Genomic DNA, 18,238 nt, shown 5'->3' with positions numbered 1-18,238 from the left:
AGCCTGGCACTAGCAAATATGTATAGAGTGATCAGGCATATGCACTGTTCTCTGCAGCCTTGCAGATGGCAGAGTGGCTGCGTGAGCAATACAGAATCTGTTCTCATATTTTCACAGTTTCCCAGACAGAATCATGTAAGTCCCGTGTGGGTATAAATATATTATTAATTCTGCACACATGATCTGTGCATTTTAAGTCTACAATGCTGAGAAATACAAACAGCAACACAGAAATATAACAGAAATACAAAATGTCCCGTGAATTTAAACCTGCCATTCAGACAGATGTAGCATCTAGATTTTCCCCGTCAGTCCAGATTTCCCCTAGATCCACAGCTTTTTCCAATATAGCTGCTACAATTCAGAGGACAGTCCTCTCCTCTCCCAAATTGTGTCGAAGAAGGCTGACCCATCTGCCTAGTCCAAACTATCCCTGTGGCCAAGGCACTGTTTTTCTACTGCAGAACAGGATAAAGATCAAATACACTGTCAGTATAAGGAAATTCAAGGTTCAAGCCTGTGTCCAAAGAATGGTATTGAAACCCAAGTCTCCTCATAGGTCAGCTGAGGGCTCCAGTCCACAGAAAACTCAAGGTCTTCTGTTGATCTGAGTCATCAAACTTGAATCACAGTAGGGAAAGAGATGCAAGAAGTAGCAGCTAGGGAAGTTCCTGCTCCAATAAATATATAACTATTTTTATAAGCTGGGACAGTTCCAACAAAAATATTACTGCAAAATAAACAATTGCTAGGCAGTTAATTCACTTAGTTCTGCTATGAGAGATATAAATTCAGGACCTATTCCCTATCAAGAGGAGTATATTGCAGCTGAGGGCTGGATTCATCTACATTTCAGATTATTTCTTTCCTTTTGGGGCTTTCAAACTACAGAAATTATTAACAGATGAAGACCTGTACCTAGAAAAAGGGCCATTCCCCTTAATTCTGAGTTTTACTCCTGGCTGCTTGTCAGCTCATCACACAGCACCTAATGAAGGATTCCGTCTTAAGCACCTTTGTCACCTCAAATTTGCATGAAGAGTCCTCATGACTAATACAAGCCTGACGTCCCACAGAATCAAATGGCACATCCAAGTTCATAGGATCTGGCAGAAGTTTACTCCAACAAAAAATAACAACAGATTTCAACTATAGCCATAAAAATGACCGGCTGTCATGCTTTTTTGTTGTTGCTGTTGTTGTCATTATATGCAATTAATCCTTGGAAGAGCAAGCATTCCAAAAGGGAATTATCTGCTACTTAATGTAATGTAACACCCATAGAGTGGGAACATAAAGTCCTATCAAGCCACTCTGCAGTCAAACATGAGATCTCCTAGTAAAGTGGTAATTTAAAAGCATTCATTTGCCTGTCCAAAATAGGAAACATTTAAGTGCTCTGAAGTGACTTAGGAATGAAGTAAATGAGGAGCTGTGAAGAAGATGGAAACGTATCTACAGGTCACAAAATAATTTAGGTTAGTCAACCTAAGAGAATGTCATACACCGAGCAAGATGAAGGAGAAGATGAAGAAGAAAAAAATCAGCATTGACAGAGTGAGCAGAAAGAAACCTCCAGTAGGGAGAATACTTTTTCTGGCTAACTGTATACATTCAGGGGAAAAGAAAAAAAAAGGCCAATAAAAGAGCATTAGTAGAGCAGCATTACTGCCTCACTAGAGACAGAGCAGTTCAGAGCTCTGTTCAGTATGGACCAAACAAATTAAACAAAATAGTGCTGCATTTTTAGCAACAATTGCAACAGCAACGTAAATGACAGACCATCTACATCCACATCTAACTATACCACAACACACACACCACATTAAACAGTACCTAAAACACCCATTCAGCCCTTTCTCCATTAAGTCTGTAATGTGCTTTTAGACAATTTATTTGCTTCTCTCCTTTAAAACTGCTGTTAGTTAGTCACAGTGGAGCTGTTAAACAGCCTGTTAGGGTTCTCAGTGAATGTCAGCCTGACACAATCCCAAGAAAATGCCTGATACCACATGACTATCAGTAGAAGAAAAAGTTGCATTTGGATATACACCATAATTTGCAGTTCCTTGTTTGATCTAACAACCTGCATATTAGAGAACTGGCATAGAAATGTACATGGCTCCATCTATAATGCTAAATGATACAATAAATGTGCTATAGAGAAATCCTATCAAAATAACAGACAAAAAAATCTTATAATTCATGCATTACTGTTACATGTACATTTTGAGAAGAGGATCTGATAATGTGTTTTCCAAACAACCTCACAGGTTTTACTTTGACTAAGTTACAACTGATACTTTTCCATGACAAATTTGATTGTTCATGGTCTTCTACATAAGTTCAATTATTTTTTTTATCATGTACTGTTGTATAATACTTCAAAATTCTGGGAGTATCTACAAATGTATATATTCCTTATTTTAATGCAATCTTATGAAGCTATGCTTGTCATATTATACAGGTTTAATGACTAAATCACTACTGACTCCAAAAGTGACTGTAGTTTATACTTGCATTTCAACTTTAAGAGTCTGTTTCAACACTAAAGAAGAGACATTTAAAAAAACAATAAACTCCAATAAACCAGTTTGTCAGTGTTTTGAGCCAATTACTTCTATAGGACAAAGTGAGATTATTATGGATATTAGAGGAAAGGTCTTGAATATTTGCTCTGACACTGTAGGTTGAATAAAGAAAATATAATACTTTGCCTCCCCAGTAGCATTGAATTGCAAATACATATGGATAGTAAGAAATAATAGAATCACAGTTTAAGTATCGGTTACTTTTAAAGAGGTTTTGGGGAGGGGGGTGAAAGAGGATTATGAGACTAACCTGAATAAGCATCCAGCTGAACTGGCAGAGGTAAAGGTAATGCGTAACAGATGCAAGGGCAGAGCAACTTTCCTCTGAGAGATGTTGACTGAGGTAAGCAGAGGCCAGGAATGAAATCTATAAGGGAAAAATAAACACTTATTGAAACCAAACAAGATTATTTTAATAATAATGATGAGGGAAAAGATGACATTATCTTCAGTTTGAAAGTAAAATATACACTAAATTACCGTTCCAGAGGCTGAGCAGAACCTTGGAAAAATAAATTTAATATTCATCCAAAAGAAATGACCCTTTAGCAGTGTCAGCCACAAGACCAGTTTTACGCTTCTTGCAGAAAACACATATCTGTTACATCCATATCTGAAAAGACTACGGAGAGATTTAATTTTTTTGTTTAATGTTACCCAGACTATTTACTATGCAACACTGGACACCAGATTTTGAACCGAGGTTGGAGATTTTCCTCCATTAAAAAAGGAGAGATCTTCTGATTTCAGTAAGGACAGAAATTTTATTGAATGGTATGAAAAATAATGTACTGATATCATAAATTTGTTGTGTTTTGCAAGTATATATTTTTTTTTCCCCTGAAAATTGTAGTTGTGCAAATATATTGTTTACAAACTTTCACTGCTGTTTAGACTTCATCTGGAAGAACTTCTTCACTGAAAGGGTTGTGAGGCACTGGAACAGGCTGCCCAGGGAAGTGGTGGAGTCACCATCCCTGGAGGTCTTTAAAAGACGTTTAGATGTAGAGCTTAGGGAAATGGTTTAGTGGGGACTGTTAGCGTTAAGTTAGAGGTTGGACTCGATGACCTTGAGGTCTCTTCCAACCTAGAAAATTCTGTGATTCTGTGATTTTTCTGATCATTATATCTCCTCTGATTCACACACATACAAATCTGATTGTTCTTACTTTGCACCACCGTGAGAGAACAAGCAGGCCCACAGTTTTCCAGAGTCTGACTCTAGAATGTGTAAGATCTATCCAAGCTGTAAATTTCAGATAATGCTCATTTCCAGGTGGCCCAGAAAAAGCAACACACCAGTCCCTGGAAGTTTCTATAACATTGCATATCTCACCACCCTGTTATGTATAACTCCAGAATTATCACATACAAAACTACTGTAAGCTCTGTCAGCTTTCAAAAACCCCAAGCAAACAAACAACAACACACACACAAGAACAAAACAAAACAACCAAACAAACAAACAAAAACAAAAACCAAGCAAACTCAGAAGGCATTAACTGCCTTCCACACTGTCAGACATGCAGCTGCAACATTATACCCCATCACATAACATGGTAACAGTGGGTAAAAGTGAGTATGAACCTGGCCAGGATTTCACACTCACCAGAAAGCTATAAATTATTTTCCACAAACATGCCAAATATCAAGGGGCAACATGTCTGTGGAGTAAGCAGCCTTGTCTAAGGTATAAAGGTATTCCACCACTGAAGCTGGCTGCACTGAACGCTACTGAACAATACCAATATAAAACTTAAAATTAAAACACATCTTAGAAAGTTTCAGCTTTGTCTTCTGTGAATTTATTTAAGGAGGAAACAATTCTACAAGCAGGCCTCATTAAAGAATTACAGTGTTCACATAAAGAAAAGCTTTGTTTACCTACTGAATGCCTGCAGTAACTGATGATTTTTCATAGAATCTTAGAATCATAGAATATCCTGAGTATGAAGGGACCCATAAGGATCATCAAGTCCAACTCCTGGCACCGCACAGGTCTACCTAAAAGTTTAGACCATGTGACTAAGTGCACAGTCCAATCGCTTCTTAAATTCAGACAGGCTTGGTGCAGTGATTACGTCCCTGGAGAGCCTGTTCCAGTGTGTGACCACCCTCTCGGTGAAGAACCTCTTCCTGATGCCCAGCCTAAACTTCCCCTGCCTCAGCTTAACACCATTCCTATGGGTCCTGTCACTGGTGTTTACAGAGAATAGGTCACCTGCCTCTCCACTCCCCCTCGCGAGGAAGTTGTAGACCGCGATGAGGTCCCCCCTCAGCCTCCTCTTCTCCAGGCTGAACAGGCCCAGTGCCCTCAGCCGCTCCTCATATGTCTTCCCCTCTAGGCCCTTCACCATCTTTGTCACCCTCCTCTGGACACTCTCCAGTAGTTTCACGTCCTTTTTGTGCTGTGGTGCCCAGAACTGCACACAGTACTCAAGGTGAGGCCGCACCAGCACAGAGTAGAGCAGGACAATCACCTCCCTTGACCTACTAGCGATGCCGTGCTTGATGCACCCCAGGATGCAGTTGGCCCTCCTGGCTGCCAGGGCACACTGCTGGCTCAGACTCAGCTTGCTATCAACCACAACCCCCAGATCCCTCTCTGTGGGGCTGCTCTCCAGCGTCTCATTGCCCAGTCTGTACGTATAGCCAGGGTTGCCCCGTCCCAGCTCTCCACGGCACTTGTCTTTGTTAAACTTCATGTGGTTGATGATTGCCCAGCTCTCCAATCTGTGCAGATCTCTCCACAAGGCCTTTCCACTCTCATCCAAGTCTACAACTCTTCCAAGTTTGGTGTCATCAGCAAATTTGCTCAAAACACCTTCTAGTCCTACATCCAACTCATTTATAAAGACATTGAAGAGGACTGGCACTAAAATGGAGCCTTGAGGGACCCCACTAGTGACCATCCGCCAGCCAGATGTGGCCCAATTTACCACAACCCTTTGAGCCCTGCCCGTCAGTCAATTGCTCACCCACCATATGATATTTTTGTTAAGTTGTATGCTGGACATTTTGTCTAGTAGGATCCTATGGGAAACCGTGTCAAAAGCCTTGCTGAAGTCCAAAAAGATCACATCAGCTGGTTTCCCTTGATCGACTAGATGGGTGATCTTATTATAAAGGGAAATCAAGTTTGTCAGGCAGGACCTACCCCTCATGAACCCATGTTGGCTGGGACCAATGACCTCATTGTCCCCCAGGTGCACTTCAATAACTTCAAGAATCATCTTCTCCATAATTTTACCAGGCACTGACATGGGACTGACAGGCCTGTAATTGCTAGGGTTTTCTTTCTTGTCCTTCGTGAAAACTGGCACAACATTTGCCAGCTTCCAGTCTACTGGGACCTCTCTGGATTCCCAAGGTCATTGAAAAATAATTGAGAGAGGTCCTGCGATGACATCAGCCAGCTCTCTGAGCACCCTGGGATGGATCACATCCAGACCCATGGACTTGTATGGATCCAGGTGGAGCAGCAAATTCTGCACACGTTCAGGGTCAGTTGGGAGTTTGTCATTCCCACCATCATGGCCCTCCAGCTCAAGGCATCCTGGTTCCTGAAGCCCATCATCAGTGTTGAAGATAGAGGTGAAGAAAGCATTAAACGTCTCTGCTTTCCCTATGTCATTTTCTGTGAGGAGACCTTCCCCTTCAAGTAGCAAATAGCATCAAGTTTTCCTTTCCATTACACAGAATACTATTTTGAGCAACAGCCCATTAACTTGTTGGTAATACAATTTGTAGACTGTGCTGGCTGCTTTAAACCAGAGTTAGTGAAAATGTTTTAGGAGATGTGTGGAGAAGGAGGTTCAATTATACCAGATGAGTTGGTATATACCTGGGCATCGTATTTGTAACAGAAATGCACTCACACCCAGTGTCTTTTCTATAAAAATATCTTTATAAAGGCAGGCCCTGTTTATTGACAAACACTGCAGCAAATAGGTATCTGTCATGCAGACAATGTTATCTAAGAATGAGATGAAAGAATATGAATGAGCAACTAGGCAACAACTGGGCTAAAAGCTATTACAAGACGGATTTCATTATCTAAAGAACACAAATGCACTTTTAGTATTCTGTGTGGAGTTAATGAGGGTTCTGCTGGGAACTGAAGCCTGGCCATAGTAACACAACCACTTGGTTATTAAGAGGTTAATACACAGCCTAATACAGACTGCAGTTTGCCAAGTGCTGACACTGCTGAAACAAATGTCATTGTCTGGAGTGGGTTAAACACAACTGAAACTGGTGTGCAATATCTGCCTTCCACTGAGGATAAACACAAGAAATGTTTGTGTAAACAACTGTGCAGCACCAGCTCGCTCAAACCGCACCAACAGTGCTTTTTCCAAATGCTTGTACTCACAACAAGATAAATACAGCATGCAGGTGGAGGGGCTCTGCCACCCTTTGTTCTCAAAAGGTTTGTGTATATGTCAAGGGCAGATTGTCACGCTGGAGACAGAGAAAAAGGAGGGATGAAAGGAGAAGTCCTGGGAATATGTTTTTGGCACCTTCTCGGCTGAATGTTGGCTTGCAAGAGTTTTGCATCTGCAAAGAAAGTGTCACTGCTAGCTTTTTCCTGTGTTTCAATAAAAATTATTTTTGTATATTTTTGTATATTAAAATAATAATAAAAAAGAGGTACCTTGCTCTGCCAAGAGTTTTCTAACAAAACAAGGCTAAGAGGCCAAAGTTTTGCTAAGCTTGTGTTCCTCTCATGGATTCTGACCAATGTTGGTGAGATAAAACAGCATTGAAGCTGAAGTAATCACTCATCTAAGAAATCATTGTAATTAATATCATTAGAGTGTCTAGACAAAAGAAGGAAAAAAAAAAAAAGTAGAGGAGGCAAAGAAATATCTATTATTCTCATATGATCCTTATCTTGCATCTTGGGCAGAACATACAAGTGCTCTACTAAGTCTTGGATTATAGCACAAGTGGCAAGTCGTATTTTGAAATGTTGGTACGAGAGGCTGTACTTGAACTGTGCTGTTCTGACAAACACTGGCTGCATCGTGACTCACAGCTTAAAATGCAACGCACTGCGACTTACCAGAAACACCATGAGTGCAGGCCACTAAACAGGCCTCTCTCCTGTAATCCCTGGGGTGTTTAGGGAGACATAAAAAAAAAAACAACAACTTTCCAAATAATTGTTCCTTACTGCTTACTGGGTCATGCCTTCTGTACTTCACTGAGTTTTAACTGCAATGGGCAATCTTTTGTACTGATGAACCTCTGACTTAATAAGGGAAAGATGTACCCCATATTGGAATAAGTTGTTCCCTCTTGCAACATTAAAAAAAATAAATATTGGGAGTGTTCCTCTTGGTACCAATTGTTCAGAGCTCTGTTTATAGAGACCATATGATTGCAAATGTCCCTATGCAAATAATCTTTGTAACCTGCCATTTGGTTCTATGCAGAGATTATACACATAATGTTTCTGCCTGCTACTCGTCAGTCTTGCCCACAAACTGATTTAACTAAGGATAATAACTGACTTAAGTCACTCGCATAGGAGGTTGCTCATTTTGTTAATTTGTACGTGGTATTTCTGTGCCACACTCAAAATCAAAGTGATAGTGTACCACTCAGAAGATTCTTCACCAGAAAATGAAAAAAAAAAAAAAAAGAAAAGTAAAAAGCAAACAAACAAACAAAAAAAAACAATAATACACATCTGTTAAAAAGCAAAAAGATCTTTGACAAGGTTCCTATCTGACAGTCATTTACTCAGTAAATTAACCAAAGGATACTGCAATTCCTTTGTAAGATAATTACCTAGCAATTATATGCAAGGAAATTAAAACCTGAACATTCAACCTAAGTCCCCAGCATCAAATTAAAAATGAATAAAAACCAGACTGTTTACAAAACTGAACATTTGTGTATGGAGAAGGGTATTTTTGAACCATCTTACTACTTAACTCCTTAGTTATGAGCCTTCCAGTTTCCAGCTTGCACTTGTTTGTGGTCAGCTTCTATCTGTCTGTTCTGCTGGAAGCCTCTCCTGTGTTAGAAAGCATTTCCTTTTCCCTGGGGTTTGCACTGCCATGAATGCAGGGAAAGCAGCTCTTGTGCTGAAGTCTTTGCAGTGTGCATACCGGTTTTGTTCTCCGTTTATACACCGATCTTGCTTTGCTTCTGTCGTGAGAGCACTCACTCACTCAGACTGGGATGAAGAAGAGTTGCAGAGTCCTCACAGGATTCTCATCCAGCAATTTTCCTAACTTCCTGTCTTCCCTGAACGTGCTTCTGCTATACAGCAATACCGTTACCTCATGATCATCTGCTACACCCAGCTTTTCTTCTTATTTCAATGACTACCTCTTGCCAGGCAGAAATGTTTTGCTATTAGTCTGCAAGTTACAACTTTTCCCTTTGGTCTAGCAAATAGCACTGTATTTCATGATTCAGCCTTCAAAGCTGCTCACATCTTTCTCAACACTACCCAACACCACTTTGTAGTGTCAGTGCATCTCTATGCCGTCAGTGCATTTTGCCCAGGCACGTTGTTTTCTGTTCCATGGACTGGTCCCTTCGTATCTATGAAATGCTTCTCATCATTCACTGCTCTCTCACAGCTGTCTTCTTCCCATTACTCTGTCCCTTCCCACACTGGACTAATCCTCTTCTATTATTATTTTACTAATTATGTGACATGTATTTATCTCATCAAAGAAAAACATCAGAGTACTCTGGCCTGATGTAAGTTGAAACACAGGGGAGGTCTTATTATACCCTTTATTTATCTCTATGCCTTTCAATACTTTTTTTTTTTTTTTTTTTTCCTGTCATATTTTTTCTGAAGCTGAATTACTGGTCCTGCAGTCGTCAAGATTACTTCTCCCTTTTTATCTATTATTTTTCAGTCACGGAGTAGCACTCTGAATTGAAGGACTTGTGAAAAATGCATGCTACTAGACCTGCAAGGTCTCCTACCAGCATTTTCGGAGTCAGGAACAGGGATGCTTCTGTTCCAGCACATGAATGCACTTATCCTTCGGGATATGCCTCATGCCTCAGCAGCTGCAGCCTTCACACCAAACTATTCACTCTATCCTCTATCTTGCCTTTATTCCAGTGGTAATCTTCAGAGTCACTCGCTATCTTCTCTGAAATTCTGAAGATTTTCACTTTGTTAGTTTGGAGTCATAATTGATATATTTCCTGCCTTATGGCACTTTTTTTTTTTTTTTTTAACCAGAAATTTCACATTTTATCTTCATTTATATAACTAGAAAAAATACCAAAAATTCCACACAAGACTACACTATTGTCATATAATGTGACTAACCACATGTATATGGCATATTCACTTACGCCAACTACAGGTGATGGGGGGAAATCAATCAGCTATTTCTATTGCTAAAAGAATTTATTAAAATATGAATTCAGAATTATCAGAGCTAGATTTTGTTTGTTACAGAAAGTTACAGAGAAAGCCTAAGTGAGAGCTGCCTTTCAAATGTTGTATACAAGAAAAAAAGGAAAGACATGAAGGTAGAATTGGCATTGACCATGCCACTCAGCCAAACAATAGTCGAATGAGAAGTAGGTTGGCTCAAACTTAAATAAGAAGAAAGAATACAGAAATTGAGTACAAAATAGCAGTAATTACGGCTTGCTATGGTAAGTATGGACGTGCTACCATATGATAGACTTTAAAATGAGAATAAAGCATTTGATGGGTGGAAAAAAAACTTATCTTTACTTTGAACCATAAAAGTAATAACCTTAAACTGTGTACGTCAGACTAGAATGGATTGTGCCTGTTTTTGGACAATTACAGTATGTACAAAGCTCACATAATTTACAGCAAAATATAATATTTGGTCACTGTATGATCAAATCGAGACTTTACATGGGAAAATTTACCTGTGCACAGAGTTGTGAGTGCCTTTGAAGAAACTTAAATATTAATGTATTGCTGATTACTACTTTTAGCATTTCTCCTTCTGAGTGCAGGCAACAGCACAAATGTGGTTCTTCAAGTAGCATTGAACTATACAAATTTGCAATGGTACCCTTGGTAACTGGGCAATGCAGATTTTCATCAGCTCTACCAAACAAGTATTTCTCTGTGTTTAGAATTTTAAGAGTGATAACTCCACATAGACATCCAAAGTGTCAGTATTTCCTCTTCTGCACTTCAGCCTGCACTGCACCTTCCACCAATTGTTCTGAACTTGTTTCTGCATTACAATGGTTAACAGGGTGCCATCCCTCCAGGACCTTTCCACAGAAATGTGGTACATTTACTGCATTTGGAATACTTTGATGAAAGAAGATTACTTTGTTTTTTATATTTAAGTGATTATTTCTCTTTGTTTTTTTATGGCTAATTATATTGTATCATCTATTCCTGGTCAGAGAATGAAACGCCCAATAAGGAGGACAGGAACAATTTCTGTTGAAACCCATAATAAATTAACCATGTTCCTCATAACTTGAACCAGTCCATCTTAAGATTCTGTGCAGATATTTTAGCCTACAATTGAAGAAGCACTGACAAAGAAATATCTTACAATGGTCAAGGTATATCTGATGTGATATTAGCTACACAGCTCCTTCACAAATACTAGAAAACTGATGCTTTCAGCATTGGTATTGTAAATGTTCAGATAAATCCCCTAAGCAGTGAATAAAGGGTAGAAGTAAAATAATAGAGCAGTGAAGTGTAATCAAAACCTGTTGTAATTTTAAGAATTGCAACAAGTATTTTCATACAAGAACAGGTCTGAGAGTAACAATCTTTCCCTTGCATTGGAAGAAGAGCTGAGGAAGCAGGCTGTTTTGGGGAAAAAGAGGGAGAACAAAAAGAGAGCAAAAACCGTGGAGATGGGTAACCCAAGCAGGTGAAAAGAGCTTTGAGCAGCAGAACAGCACAGGGTGGGTTCTGGAGGAGCACGCCAGAACCCATCCTTATGCATCTGCTGGTTTCATTTTCCCATCCAAGCAGGAAGCACCCCTGCCTTCTACATTTCTACTCAGACTTCCTGAGAAAAATATCCTTTCCCACCAGGAGAAACCCACACACCGAGCTGACAAATGAAGAGCATGTCAGTATACTCATGCTGCATTTTTTGTAATTTCTGCAAATTCCTGCCTCACAGTAAGAATTTGCAGAGCTTTACACATTGCCTTCTTCTAGACATAAATGTCTTCCTGTAGGTCTTACAGAAATGGATCCTGACAGTGGCCGTTTCATCTCTCACACTAAGTAAAAAATATTTGCTTAATTAATTTCATTCTTTTCTAATCCAAAATTAATTTATCTGTTCCAGAAAGGAAAAGATTATCTCCTTCCTTGTACAACTTGCTTATATGCATTTCTACTAAAGAAGAAAAGAAAACAAAGAGCCCAGACACATGCTATCTGTCCTTATACCAACAGAATCTCGTAAGAGGAAGACTATCACAGGCTGAATTTACTGTGGTTTGTTGGACTTAATTGCGATGAACAACAATGTAGGAAAATAAGCACATAAAAACTCCCATGTGCTCACCGAACTGCTCTCTTCTGCTTTGAATTTACTTTATATGGGTAAAAATCCTGGGGTACCCTCCAGGACACAGGGACACTGCTTAATAATAGTGTGTATGAATCATACTTTTTGTTACTGCTTGGTAGGTCAGGACAGAACCGATGTGAGCCAAGTGTTCTCTCTGTGTTTTGTGTTCTGATATTAAATGCTGGGACAAAAATACCAACAAAGGATGTATCAAAAATTCTGGAGATTTATGGACACAAGCAACAATTCTAAGTCAGACTTCCTGGAAAAAGTAACAATACAACACGCAGCATGTTTTAGAGCACAGAGAAAGAAAGGTTATATAATTTAGAAGATTCAAAACACAGCATTTAACTAGGTCAAAAGAAATGTTCAAAAACTAACTTTTCATCTCATCTTTGTTCTGTATTGAAGCACAAATAAAGACTTAAGTTCCCATGTGGATTTATACATGCGCTACATGACTTCAGTGGTCATGAAATGGTTTCAGAAACCACCAGAATTCAGGTGGTGGTGCTTTGCAACTGCCCCCAGAAAAATATATGTTTAGCTTTATTTCTTTTGCCTTCAGTTATGATAATGAAGATCTATTTTAATATGTAAGTGCCTTATGAACAGCAACTCTGAAGTCTTATTGGGTAGTTTGCATTGTATGTTTTAGAGACATTTTGTTTTTATGAATTATTTGCCTACAGCATACTTATTATATATCATTGCAAACTGGCACCTTAAAGTAAGAAAAGCTAACGAGCTAACTAAAATAAAATTGCTAGAAATACTGATGGCATATTTACAACACAGTGACCCATGATGCTTTTGTATAAAGATGTTTACACTTTATTAAGCAGCAGCAGAACTGGCAACCATTTTAAGCAGTGATTAGCCATCGGCAACCATATGTTACTCAGTCCCTTCCCCCAGCCAAGCAGGATGCCAGTTGGTTTCATGCTGGGTTCACTCTCTGCCATTCCCACTTCCCATTTTCAGGCTCAGGACTTTTTTGCTTCCCCAGACAAGGCAGCCAGCAGTCTGAGGGTGTAGGATGGAGAAGAGGAGTGGGCGAGGCACCATGATCGAGAGCACATCAGCCCGTAGCTGGCTGTGCAGTGGCAGCTGGAAGCCTTAGGAAAGGGCTGGAGTAGCTCACATCCTCTGAAAATACCAGACTGTGTGGTCAGATGTAGCACAGTTTCTCCTCTGTTCCAGCTGTGTCCCTTACAGAGGATGCATTGAGCAATACATGAGAAGTTATACTTGATTTTATTTTTAATAAAGAAAAATAAGGAATAGCAGGCTCTTAGCAGGCTGTCACCACTTTAGTTTTTATATACAGATTCAGAACAATGTATCTGGCATAATTGCCTATAGTTTGTATTGGACCTGGTCCAAAGATGCAAATTGCTTTGTCACTTGTTACAGAACACAAGCCAGACCCATGAATCCCACTGCAAGGTCCTCAGCAACACAACACTTCTGCCTAAATGATGCAAACAGAAGCTGGGAAAGCTTCTTTTTGCAACCACAGGAAATGTATCTGCAGTCTTTTCCAGCCTTCATTACAGGGCACTTTTCTGATCACTGAGCATTTACTATGGTAGGATCTGCCTCCTACTGTTTTCTATCTAGAAACTCAGATTAGACCCCAAGCAGACCTGCCATAACAGATTGATTTGTTCTAGAAGCTTCTCAAGTGAGATATATTTACACTTAGAAAGTATGTAGGCTAAAGCTGTTGTTAATATGACTTTTCACTTCCTCCATTTCTGGATACAGTTTTTCCTGAAGTTCAGATGTCAGTCTCCTGAAATAAGTGCAAGACAGCAGGAGCATTTATTAGCTCTCAGCTGAATTTAGGTATCTATCCAGGGTCAGCAATTTGTGATGTTAGGTAAATAACTGCAAGGGAAAAGCAGTTATTAACTCTTGATGCTCTATACAGACAGTTGCCTTTCTCATTTTCATTTTTCTTCTCTAGAGTCACTCCCTATAGTCTTGACCATGGCTGGAGTAAACCGTGATTCTATTTTGGCCTGCATGCCTACAGGAGATTTCCCTTTGAAGTAATGGCAATACAATGTAGGGCATCTTCAAAAATTGGGGTCAGGGTACAGTCTGGGTAGGCCCCTGGTTAATATTTTATGTGGGGTAGCAAAGATCTCCCATGCTTCTCTATATGATTAGCCAACTGTAAAGGATAAATGTTTACCCATCTTCTTTAAAAAGAAATAACTAAGATGGAATTACAGACACAGTGTATTCTGGTTTCACTATGCTTCAGCAGCCAACCTCCACCTACAAAATCGTCTCCTTGTATGGGTTGGAGATCAACTTGAGGGATTTCTCCTTTCTTCTTCAGTTAACTTGACCTAGGTTAAGCAAAGACCTTCTAGTTAAACTGCTAAAGGTAATCTGAGATATGTTTACAGAATTAGTAGCTGTGTAAGCAGCTCAAAAGCAGGTATGCTAAAAATGTAACCTCTAGAAGAAGGCTGATGGTGGTAAATGGCTATGCTTTTCATCAGTACTTCTGTTGGTAGAGCACGTACTCTCTAGAGTATTAAGATAAAGAAAAAAAAAGTTTTAGATATAGAATTCAAGATCTTCACAAGACTGGGATCTGTCTTCATTTATTCATTGGAAAGACTATTCTAAGAAGCCTGGTATGATATGAGAGAATATTTAATTGGAAGAGTTCAACTTTTGTCGGACATTTTTCACACATAGCAAAGTTTACTTAGAACAAACCAAGCATTCTTCAACAAAGGCTAAGAAGTAAACTTCCTTGATCTACTATTATTTGTAATCCATGATATTAAAGAAATGCTGGCATTATTTACATATTTATAGAAACATTTGATCCACATTTCTTCCAAATGCCCAAAAATGGCCTAGAGTATGATTACCTCAGTGACTGATGTTATCTATTGTGATACACATATCTCTAACTGTCTGCTTTCTCTGTGCAAAGACTTCACAATTAACAAGCAGAAAGCAGCTTCCCTTCCCCCATCCCCCCCCTTAAAAAAAAAAAAAAAAACTTTGGATTTTAGAATAGAATCCTGTGTTAAAGGACAGATTGGATTTTGAGCCTACAAAGATCAATCTGAATTCACAAATAGCATAAGCTATAAGAAGCAGTAAAGATTTAAGATAATTTCATTTGAAGACAGGATTTTTCAGTTGCCTATAGTAATACCATCACAAGCGTGCCAGCCGACACAGAGTATTAAATCGTATTCAATAATCTCTTAGTACTCATAGTTTATCTGTTTTGTACAGATTCACCTCAACTGTAAACAAGCCAGGGAAGGAACTGGGTCACTAGTGCTCTAAGCAATGGCTTAGATTAAAAACAGACAAACAAGAAAAATGCATTAAGTATGCCAAAAAGATAAGGATCCTAGAATTGTGCCTAACCTTAAAGCAATAACATAGATTAGGTATCAAGTACAATTTCTTGTACTGAGAGAATACTGTAAAAATATGTTCCAGAGTGTGGTTCAAGTATTTATAGAATTTGGAAGTTGTGTCGCCTGGTGCCTGGTGCTGGACTTTGTTCGGGAGTACAGACTTAACTTTTTTCAAACTCAAACACAGAAACTTCCTCATCTAGCTAGAATCTGTGTTCTGTGTTTCTTCATGAAAACAAAAGTTACTCATTCCTTAAATAAAATAAAATAAAATAAAATAAAATAAAATAAAATAAAATAAAATAAAATAAAATAAAATAAAATAAAATAAAATAAAATAAAATAAATTATTCTTTATGTAAACATGATTTCTAAAATAAACTGTAGTTTATTCTGGAGAAAAGCATCTGCACAGGAAACTAGTCAGAACAATTACTCTAATGCTTACTTTGCTTGATATTTAGTGACTAGAATTTCTGGTGAGTACTGGCGAATAGAACAGCTTCTTCAACAGTTTCTCACTGGGTTAGCTTTGTAGAATGTATGTTAATCCTAATCCATCTTCATCTGTATTGCAAACAGAAGGGGACCATATGTCAAGGTATGCAATCTATGTAGATATCAGTACAATGAGTATGCAGACTACACAGTAACTTCCTTGCCTAAAGTGGACTTGCAGATAGCAGTTAAAAGCCAGACATAGTAAAATTTCTCAAAATACAAAGTGTATCAAATTTAATTCTTTTAAATGACCTCTCATGTATTTTTAATGAGATTTATATTAAGACAGTAATATTCACATAGATTTTTTTATTAAAAAAATAACTAAATACTACCTAGGAAATTAGACAGCTGTGCACCAGGCTGGGCTATATAGGTTCATATGGTCTCATTCCTGTTTCATGGTCAAGATCTCCTGTCAAATACTAAATAAATTTGAACATACAGTTCTATGCTGTCATCAAGTCTGCTTTTTCAATGTTTCTGTCTTAATTCCTTTCAATTTGAAACATTAGTTTGGTAAGCTAGTACTGGGGGGGGTGCTAAGAATGAAGCACTTAAACATATTCCACACTTTTGATCATGTTTTCATTTACTATACTTACTAGCTTCAAATTTCTAATGGACATTCATGGAACATCAGGATCAGTTTGTTAAGTTTATGTAGTTTATGTAAAAGGTGGGACAAAGCCTGCAGTATGAATATTTTTGTTTCACAAGACTTGAGATCTTGCATAAACTTTCTTGTTCTAACAAATCCCCAAGCTGTGTGTAGGAATTAGAGTTTAAAAAGTATTTTATCTGTCACACCCAAAGCAGCCAATAGCCAGTGATTTGTACTCATCATAGCTAGGTGCACCTGAATTTTAAGCACTGTAAATGTTTTAAGCTACAGGAAGTAAAACAAGTTATAATAACTTCTAAAAGCTGCAAGAAGAAAGGCATACTAGTGTCCTTGGATTATCTCATTTATAAATACTTTTCTAGCTAATTCTTTCCAACATTTCTAATATTCAATAGCTTTGGATGTGAATAATGGTCACGGGATTGCCTTATGACTTGAGAGAAGCTGTGGGGTCACAGGCTTGCCTTTCTGTATCTTGCTTTATATGGAATCCCTTGGTTCAAAAGCACTTAACTGCATCCCTTGGGCTTCTATGGAAAACTAACACAATATCCAGATAAGCCTGTTCTATTTTACTCAAACAAGAACACAAATTTACATACTAGAAACTCATTTTGTAGGGGATCTATAAACCAGCTTGCATTTGCATGTACAGTAGGACATAAGGCCAAGAAACAACACATAGACTCCTGATTCCATCAGAAAAGTTTAGTTATTCTCAGAGGAGGCCATCTGACATCCTGGGACAGACAGGGAGAGTACAGAGGCAGAAGACTGACTTGTCTATTGAAAATTGTAACTAAGATGGGACAAGTCAATAACACATTTCTGCATCTGCATCTTTTCTCTGAAGATGATATGTAAGACCAGATTTTATAAGCTTCACTTGAGTTGAAATGCTGTTTCCTAGCTCTGATGGCGGCTGGGATGGAGAAGCAGTGATTCAGGACATGTCCCACACCGGAGTTAAGGGCACACCAGTAGGTTTATTCCCAGACTGTCTGCGTTAGGTGTGTGGATGTGGAACAAGGGTATTACAGCCCTGCTAGGGAAACTAAAATAATTGATGACTTTCTGGGTAGAAGTGACCAGTTAAAAAAGGGAGCTTACATTAGCTACAAGACATGAACAGGAAATCCTGGGAGAACTCTAAGAGCCCAAACTAGGGTTCAGCCTAAATCTAGCAGGGAACATGCAGAACAGATGCTGCACTAAAGGAAATCTTCAGTCTTCAGCCCAGAAAGTTGGGATTAAAGTATATTTGACAAAAGCAAGAAAGTCTTCCAGTGCTTGGGTCACAAGGAGGTATGGGACAAACTAACAAGTCCAGATCAACTCTGTACTAGCAAATTTCTCGGAAAAAGTAATTCGAAAAAGGAGCCAGAACTGCTTCAGAATGAACTTCGCAAAGCCTTACACTGCTGTGAGCAAGGCAGTTGATAACTACCAGGGAACATTCACGATCTCACCAGAATGAGGAAGAAAAACCTCTTCTCTCAGAGTAAAGCTGACAGTGTGATTTGGGTCTATTTCTACATCTTTAACTTGTAGGAATGTGCTTTAAAATGAAAATTCAGA

The 18,238-nt window shown here is 38.7% G+C and overlaps 1 protein-coding gene across 1 annotated transcript in view; it reads right to left on the bottom strand.

Annotated features, from left to right (window-relative positions):
• ADGRV1 (adhesion G protein-coupled receptor V1) overlaps nt 1-18,238 on the bottom strand; it is a 286,177-nt gene that overhangs the window by 85,686 nt on the left and 182,253 nt on the right. The window contains exon 84 of the mRNA XM_032206748.1: nt 2,842-2,958. Within this exon, the coding sequence (XP_032062639.1) occupies nt 2,842-2,958 (117 nt within the window). The remainder of the gene's footprint in view (nt 1-2,841; nt 2,959-18,238) is intronic.

This window comes from Aythya fuligula, chromosome Z (genome assembly GCF_009819795.1).
Source record: "Aythya fuligula isolate bAytFul2 chromosome Z, bAytFul2.pri, whole genome shotgun sequence".
Taxonomy (NCBI): domain Eukaryota; kingdom Metazoa; phylum Chordata; class Aves; order Anseriformes; family Anatidae; genus Aythya; species Aythya fuligula.
The sequence above is the reverse complement of the archived record's forward strand: the minus strand, read 5'-3'. Positions and strand labels throughout refer to the sequence as shown.